Source organism: Cricetulus griseus, chromosome 3 (genome assembly GCF_003668045.3).
Source record: "Cricetulus griseus strain 17A/GY chromosome 3, alternate assembly CriGri-PICRH-1.0, whole genome shotgun sequence".
NCBI lineage: Eukaryota > Metazoa > Chordata > Mammalia > Rodentia > Cricetidae > Cricetulus > Cricetulus griseus.
The window spans coordinates 168995885-169005096 of NC_048596.1; the positions used below are offsets into that span (position 1 = coordinate 168995885).

The following is a 9212-nucleotide window of genomic DNA, read 5'->3' on the forward strand; positions in this document are numbered from 1 at the left end:
TTCTTTGGGGGACTCTATGCTCATGTTGCAGGAGATATGTACCAAGGGGCCAGCACACATCTAGCACTGCTCTGAGCTAGAGCACAGCTGAGAAGAAATCTCAAATCTCTGACTACATTCAGTTCACACTGCATACCATGAACTGGCAGCCGAAAAGAGAACAATTCCAGATAGGAGAAAAAGAAAATCAGGCAAACACCATGGCAGGTGTGGGCCTGTGGGTGATTCTCTGTTTCTTTTCACTGGGAAAGGTTTCTTTGAGACACTGGATTGGGTGGAGACCTGAATACAACGAGGACAAAGGTTTTGTGGAATTTACACTTAGAAGAAGCAGCAGGAGCAAGACTCCAGGATGTGGGACAATAGTGTGAACAAAGCTGCTGGGACCTTGAAAAGTGTTTCTGTGTCATTATAAATGACATGGAGACGTTGTGCAGAGATATTACAGGACTTCCTTTCTCAGAGAACACTCTGAGTGAACCAACCATTGTTTTTAAATGACAGGGTTGTAATAATAAATTATTCTAATAATTATCCCTTTGACAGACTCAGAGCTATAATTAGAGTGGTAGCAGAGGGTCACAGTGGCTGCTATGACATGGATAAGGGCTGTTCCCCAGTAGTTCATTGCTAGGATTCTGGTCTTTATTGTGGTGTGGTATTATCTGTGAAAGAACACATGGCTGGTGAGGCCAAAGAAAAGGTGATTGTGTGACTGAGTGCACAGCTTTAAGAGGGCTCTATATAGAACTCATGCGATTTAGTTCATAAGAAGGAACTGTTTTAATAAAAATACCAATATCTGGGCTGGAGGAAAGGCTCAGTGCATACAGCACTTACTAATCTTATCAAGTATCCACGTTCGAATCCCAGCACCCAGTGGCATCTTGCTATCAACATAACTCCAGTTCCAGGAGATCTCAAACCCTCTTCTGGCCTTGGCAGGCATCTGTTACTTGATTCATAGAAATATGTAGGTAAAACACTCATACACATAAAATGAAAATAAATATATTTCTTTTGAAAATTTTAAATAGCAAGGTCTCCCCTATCCCTAGCTTTCTACCTCATCATGTGGTCTTTTCATGTCCATTCTGTTCTTCTATAATGTTCTTTTTTCCCTCCAAGGGCCCTCAATAATAGCCTAATTAATGAAATTAGCCAATCTTGCACTTTCAGTCTCTCAAACCTTGTGTTAAAACTTCTTTGTAATTAACTAGCTTCAGGTATTTTGTCTTATTAACAGAAAACAGACCAACGTAATGGCTAATGTGGAGAGAGGCAAATAGAGTTTCTTACCTGAAGAATCCCCAAATGCCAAGGCGATACTGGATGGTCACCACTACCACATTTTCGTGGGCAGAGAGGGCCAGTCCATCATAGGTGGATGCACCACCCACTACCAGTCCTCCTCCATGGATCCACACCATCACCTGGACAAGAGCATAACCAACCTTGCAGCCCATAAATTTAGTGTGGGGAGCCAGCTTTCTGTGCTGCCAGGGAGTCAGGTCATAGATAGCAAACTTGGGAACACAGCAAAGGTTGTTTGGTTTGGCCATCAATCTCAAAGCTCTGGTCATTATGGTCATCACTCAAACTTAACACCAATGGCCAGCAAGGCTGTAACATGTATCTGTGTCTTTCAAACTCTCCCAGCTCCTGCCCAGAATGTAACATAAATCAGTACTCCCTGTGTTTCTCATTTTTCATGTGCTCCCAAGATTCTCAAATCGAGAACAGAATCATGGGTACAGCTCAGAGGTCAAAGATATTGACCCCTTTTGCATCCAGTCTTATCACACTATGCCTGGGTGAACATGAAAGGGTCAGCTCTTGTATTTCTGCTTCATGTGATCCCAGGTAACTCCTCAGTGGTGAACTAGACTTTCCCCCAGGTAGATGATTATCTGGTGGGACGAATACTCTCCTGATGGTACACCTTCCCAATGAGGCTCCTATGCACACTCCAACCCCTCTACCCTGCTAATCTCATCGCATACTTGCTTTCTCCAGAAAGTCTTCAGGTTTTTGCTAGCATTATTTCCAAACCTACTATGTACCAGCGCTCTAATAGACTTGAGCTTGAGAGGAGGTATACTTTGTGTTTAGTTTTCATTTAAAGAGCACATCAACAAGGGATTAAAATGAGTGTGAAAATAATATCAAGATAATCTTACTAATGAGAATTAAAATCAGTACACAGAACTTTTCTAAGCAATAGAAATAACCAACCCACGAGGTAGGGAAAGTTCCTATGTGACAGATAAGAAATGTAGCCCTTTGCTGAGATACCACAGAAAACAAGTGGTATCCAGATCCTGAGCTGACCAATCCCTGCTTGTGGCTGCAGTGCAGTGAGCCCACTGTTAGGCCAGAACTTGAACTGTCCTAAAGCTCTCCCTAGGGTGTCAGCACTGCTGTGCACACTCAGGCAGAGCTGTGATATGCCTTGCTAGTCATTACACTTTCACATGATAATTTCCATGTGAGGTAACAGGCAGAGAGTTTAAGAAATGACCCTGCTCTCTCATCTTCTCAAAAGCAGACCCTATGGCTCTAAAACCCATGTCCACAGCTGCAGGGTCTCCTAGGATGTCTCTTGTCATGGTGTCCTCAAGCATGTTTCCTCCCTTGGGCATCCCTGCAACCTTTAGAAGAGACTGAGTCAAAGTCATCTAAGAGTGAAGGCTGAGCCCAAGGATGGTGGACAGTGATGTGTTGGCCAGGATATAAGGAATTGTGCAGACCGGATGGCAAGGTCCTTGAAAGCAGGGCTTAGGTTTCACTGTTCTCTAACCTAAGTCTGAAGGCCATGTGTTTGGGGTTACTCGGGGCACTATAGAAGATGATGATGTGTGTGACTAAGGTTTATCCTCACCTCTCTGTGACTGCTAAGCACATGTAGTACACTTAATTTTAGCACACAAATCTACAAATATCTCCCACACGAGGGCTCACACCAAAGGGCTTCTGGGAAATTTGTTGGGTGTTGGCTTTTTACAACACAGGGACAACCTTCTTTTCAACCCTGTGATCTGTACACCACAGCCTGTCCCATTTCTGGTACCGTGTTTCCATGTGAAATGACTCACTTGGCCAACAGACCCTGCCAAAGACAGCTAGAAGGGAAATGAGCTACAGTAAAATTCCAGGGAGCTGTGCAAGGCAGGGAAAGTGCTGATGAAATTATCTGTGTTCTTACTCATTGTTCCCCCATGGGACAGGGAAAGCCTTCACGTGGCAATGAAAGTTTTCACATTTGCCACACATGACTGGAGAATAAAGGCAACACATACCCTCCCTCCCAGACACTGTCTGAAAGCACAGATATGATGACCAGAAGACCTGAGTCTTGTGAACACCCTTTCCCTTCTCTACTGCAGCATTGGTTTCTCTAACTGCACAGAGACACAGGTTACTAATTTCTTCTGAGAGTCCTTGTCAATTCTAACTTTTAAAGCATGATCTCTTAGTCTTTCTGGGGATCAGAGTCTACCTAATAATGAAAATTAACCATACTTTTCATTCTGTTTGTGTGAGAAAAGTTAGACACTTAAGATGTACATTCCAAATGTACCATGATCTCCACTGAAATCAGATGTCACTGGAAAAATCTGAGGTCACATTGTGAAACAAAGCTTTAGTTCTGGAATCAGCCCTGGCCTGTGAGCCACTGCTACTAGCTGCCTTCATCCCTTTCTGGTTGCCTGGAAGAGATGGAAACTGGAACTTAGATCTCTGGAACAGTGGTCCCCATGCTTACCGGCAGCCGGCTGTTCTTTGACAAGTCAGCAGGGGTGTATATATTCAGGTAGAGACAGTCTTCAGAAAACTGTAGAGGGATGTTCTCCTTTCTGTTGGTGATAAGTTCTGAGAGCACCTGTCCTCCAACTGCATCCTGGGAGCACCTGGGAGGGGAAAGAGATTAAGGTTCCACTTTATTGAAATTTGGACTTATCATCCAAAACCTGTACTTGGAGTTTTGAGAACAGAACTGAAGTTATTCTCATGGGACTGGAATCCCTGGTCAAAGATAAGAGTCTTTAGATTCCTCATGGGACTTCTGAGATACTAGATTCTCCCAAGACTGCAGAGGAAGGACTTGGCATCTCTCCCATTCTGGAGCTTTTGAGGTACCATGGACCATAAAGAGAGGCATTCAGATGCTGACTGCCTTAGACAGTGGTGTTCCCTGCACTGTCTGGACAAGGCCCTGCACCCTGCTAAGTAGGCTCAGTGGTTTGTGGGATGACAATGCTTCTGAAGGTAAATAAACTCTCATCTTTGGGAGTCTTCCATCAAACAGGGAAGTGACCTACAATGGCAGGCACCCTGTTACAGGACAGGGGTGTTGCCTTTGAGGGACACCACAGGAAGACAACCTTCTGATACTGGCCTCACCTCTGACATACTGGGCAATCTTAGCTGAATTTCTTGCTTGCTCTGACTTTAGCCTGCCATGGCCAGGTGAGGTGAGTGATGTCTCTAAGAGCCTTGTCATCTGGTCTGCTAAGGGATCTTTCATCTTCCTATCCTGCCAATAATCCTTGTGGGCTGCCCTGATTAAGGGTCCCACAAGTGCAGTGTAGAGTGGAATTGGTAACAATAATTGAGTTCTTTGGAGTTCCAGGCACTGATAAGCTTCTCCTTGAGAAGCAAGTCATCTAAGACTCGCATCAGCCCCAAGTGTCCATTATGCTCTTTCACAGATGGCAGATGACTTCCAGCATGTCAAAGAAAAACTGGGGGTGCTCAGATGCCACGCTTCCATATCTGTCCCATGGCAGAAATGGAAAGCAATGGTGGCTTCAAGTCTCTAGCCTAGGTAATTTTCCTACTCAGTGGGAGAAAGGAACACAATTCACAGAAATGGAAAATGAGTGTCAAATGAGGGAAGGAGAGTTCAACTTCTTTAGTGTTTAGAACTTTCAAATAAAGATCAACATTGCATTTTTTTTATTCTTACAATGTCATGTTGCTTATCCAATATACACATTTTTTGTGAGCAAGGCAAAAATCTGGGGGAAAGTTCCACTGAATGAAGGTTTTGATGTTTCATGGGATAAGTGTATGCAGTTTAGATATTTCTGGAGACAAACTCAATCAAATTCCTTCTCTTTGACTCAGAAATGTCACTTCTTGAGCTTACTCAAAATTGCCATGATTGCATGCAATGATTTGGTTACAGCAAGTCCATCACATTGTTGTTATACTGTCAAGGACATTGAAAGAACCCAAATAAACATTGGATACATAAAGCCTATTGTATATCTAATTAATATAACTGCTAAACACTGGTTGCTACATTTATAGTGTAAAATAATGTTGATGTTATAAATGCACAAGGAGTTATCCAAATTTTCTATATTCATAAACCTGCATTAAAGGAGGACAAACACAAACAAAAGACTGGAATACAACCTCAAATGCTAGCAGTAATTTTGTGTAGTTGAATTGTACATAGTTTTTAACTTTGTTTACCATTGCTTTTTGTTTTCCCTGGCTTCAGTTTTCAAGATTTGTGTCTTATATTTGCAATCAGAATGGAAAATAATATTTTAAGAAGATAATATATATTATAAAAGAGATAATATTCTCGGAAGAATATAGCAAATAATATTTTAGAAGAAATAAATGAGATGGTGAAGAAAAAGCCAGGACTGGGAATCTTAGACATGCCCAAAAGTCTGAGAGCACAAATACTGTCAGCACTGACATTTTTAGGAAGCTATCTGGACTTTTCCACTGGTTCTAAGGTGGACTGAGGGACACCAACTACTGTTCAGCTGTGACCAGGGGTGTGAGAACTTGCAGTCACTCCCATTGTTCTCTTTACTCAACATAGCCCCACCCACACACTCTCAAGCAACACCAAGGTTCAAGGCAGCAGAACAAGGCATCTTACTTCATGTGCTTTACTTTGAAAGAAGCCCACCCCAGTGGCTTACATAGGAGGGTAGGAGGTGGTATTCTTCACAAAGTGCCAGGGCTCTGGAGGCTGTGGTGGAGCAAACCTCAGGGATCCAAGAGGAGGCCTGGCAAAGGGGACTCCCAGGAAGACGGCCACAGGCTGTGCAAACCCTGCTAACTTGGTGTACTTCCCCATGACTTTTCCATGAACAGTGTTCACCACTGGTGGTGAAGATGGGTGCCCTGTTAGACAAGAGAAAATGAGGACACATCCATAAGGAAAAGGCAGACCTGCATTCTTGGTGGGTTTGTCATTTTAGGACTAATGGCATTGTTAAAATCATCTGAACCCTTCTGGAACATGCTTTTAATCCCAGGACTCCAGAGGCAGAGGCAGATGGATCTCCTTGAGTTCAAGGCTACATTCGTCTACAGAGAGAGTTCCAGGGTTACACAGAAAAACACTATCACAATACCCCCAGCAAAAAAGCATCCAGCTGAAGTACTGGGCATGGTATGAGCTTTGGTTTTCACTGGAAATATTCATCCATAGGATCCTGGTGCCAAACTACAAACTGGGTGAGACAAAGGGCAAGAGGTGCTCTCTGTCTTCGATGGGTGGTTACCTTGCAGGGAGGGCAACAGATACACTCCACTTAATGTTGAGATGCATGAGGTTGTGTCCCGAGGTGGAGACTGGAAGGTGATGCCACATTGGAAGAAGGATTCAGGCCTCCTGAATGGTCACAGAAGAGCTGTGACCTAGAGCAGCATGGGGATGAGGGAAAATGGGAAAGTGATAGGGCTGGGGCTGACAGAACAGGAAGGATAAAGTGCTGTGGCTCACGGACATCACAGCCCCTGACTGGGAATAGTGAGTGTCCTTTGATTACTATTGGGGGGGCATCTATGAGAGGAAAGATAATCCTGGATGAGAAAGTACACAGAAAAGGTCCTGAGTGACTGGAAAAGAGGTTTTACTTAGTGGACAAATAAATACCAGGAGTATGTCTATGGTAGAACAGACAAGAAGGTTATAGAATGCTCTTTTATGGTTAGGGGATGAGCACAGCCTTCCAGGGAGGAGACACTGTCCATCAAACCCATCTGCCCTATAGTCTTCACAGTTTCCTCACCTGTCCTGTTTCTACTCTTTGTGAAGTGTGCTCAAACCAAGTTGGTCTCTCTTTACATGGCTGGTGGACTTACAGACACTTGGTCATGGCAACCCTGGTGTCTTCTCTTGTCTGATCTCAGGGGTCTCAGTCAGAGCATCCCTCATTGGGCAGGGCCTATTCTCTCATTCTTCATTGGTTTTCCTTTGAGTCCAAGCAAATTGTCACCTGTCTTCCTCAAAGAATGTGGCCAGAAAAGAAAGGGAAATTCCAAATTTAATGAAAAATGGCCAATAGAACTGGAGACTCCTCTTGGGAGGGAATCCAGTTACTGTGTCTCAGGCTACCAACAGCCAGTTGCAGATTGTGAATATCCATGTTGTTGTTTACTAGTTAATACAAAAAATACCTAGAGGAACTTTCTAGTAGATAGGTACACATAGTCTCTACTTTAGGATATTTTGGAAGGACATGGAGAATGGGGTGAGAAGCAGACAAATATATCCAGTAGTTCAAACAGGTGAAGGAAAGTAAAGTCTGAGCAGAAGTAGCCTGGGGACCTGTAATAGTTCAGCTATGACCTTCTACCCTGAAGTGGGTAGAAACAGCTTACCCAGGATTAAATATCTCTTGGCAAACAGGACACAAAATGGCACAGATATTATGCAATTATGTATTTCAAATTATGTAATACATGACACGCATTACTGAACACTTGCTGTGTGCCCAAGTACATTCAGTCTTTTTACACAGCTCCTCAAAGAAAACTTACCAGGTGCTTACTCAACAGGTGAGCAGGCACGATTTCAAGGCACCATGTATCCACTACCTAAAGGTGAAAATAGGATGGCATTGCAGGGTAGCCATCAATGGAGGAACATTCGCTCTGAATTTCTGTCTGTACTCTGCCTTATAGTTTGTTCCAAGCTTGCATAGAGAAGTGTTACATAAAGAAGATAAAAATCCAGACAGATCTTTCAGTGTTCTATTGGCTGAACACTGGGCTAGACACCAGAGTCAGAGACAACCTGGGCATCATTGACATTGGAGGACAGCATTCCCAGGTTGCCTCAGTTTTTCCTCCATGTAGTGGCACAGACATATACCATATACCAAGACCCCTCATTTCACCTCAGTGCGGACAGTGAGTTTTGCTTTCTGTTATCTGTCGCTCTGGTGCATAAAACTCTGCATTTCCTGAGGGAACTGTGATCCCCAGGGCCTAACCAATATAGGCCCCAACCCACCCCACCCCTAGCTTCCTACTTTATCTGAATTTCTTGCTGGTCTACCCCACCTGTTCTGATCTCCAAGATCTAAACACCAAAAACCTGAAGACAGTCCTAGACCCCCTGAGAAGCTCCATCCCCATGCTACCCCACTTCTCCCCTCTTCTTTCCAGATGAAACTACAGTGATGGCCCTTGTCCCTATCCCTCCACTGCCCTGGACTCCTGACTGACCCCACTTTTTCCTCTTCTACACCATCCCTGTGATCTGTCCCTGTCTAGTGGGAGCTTGAGTACAAAACCATCATTTCACTGGTCTGATTTAACCATGTCAAAATTTCTATTAATGGATTAAGTTTTCAGCCAAACCTTTTGCCTATCTCTTAACCTAACCTATTCTCTAGACCTAGGGCCATCCTAAGTGCTATAGAAACAACCACTCATTTTTTTCCTCAGTTAAAGAGGAGCTCCTGTCATCTCTGCTGTAGAGATGGGGTCACCTAGGCACTGCATCACCTAGGCACTGCAAAGTTAAGGATATAGACTTGGAATTATTGACTGGGAGTAAGCCTTGTATATGGTTCCTGAGTTTGCATTTTCATCATTTTTCTCAGTTCTCTCTATGACCTGCTTGCAGATTGACTAAGAATCCCAGGGAAATAGACTAAGCTTTCTCCAGCCATCCTGTGCCACCTGCCTACAGGTGGGTATCTAGGTATCTGTCCTCCTTTGTGTCTCTGAGAGATTAAGGTTCTTTGAACTTCATTTCACTGCTTCAAGAAAGCAAAAGGCACCAAGAGACCAGGACTATTTTGTCCTTGCCCTGAAAATGTCACCATCCACTTGTGCCCAGAACAAAGACTGAAAACGTATACCCAGATATTTGCAATCTGAAAGAACTTACCCCAAGCTGTGCAAGCAACAAGAGAAAGCCAGAACAGAGAGTAGAGCCACAT

General features: G+C 43.7%; 1 protein-coding gene across 2 annotated transcripts in view; it reads right to left on the reverse strand.

Annotated features, from left to right (window-relative positions):
* LOC100765753 (carboxylesterase 1D) overlaps positions 1 to 9212 on the reverse strand; it is a 34380-nt gene extending 25168 nt beyond the window's left edge. For both annotated transcript variants that reach the window (XM_035442590.1, XM_027405602.2), the window contains exons 1-4: positions 9161 to 9212; positions 5952 to 6156; positions 3767 to 3911; positions 1300 to 1433 (exon numbers count right to left, since the gene is read on the reverse strand). In XM_035442590.1, coding sequence (XP_035298481.1) covers positions 1300 to 1433; positions 3767 to 3911; positions 5952 to 6156; positions 9161 to 9212 — 536 coding nt within the window. The remainder of the gene's footprint in view (positions 1 to 1299; positions 1434 to 3766; positions 3912 to 5951; positions 6157 to 9160) is intronic.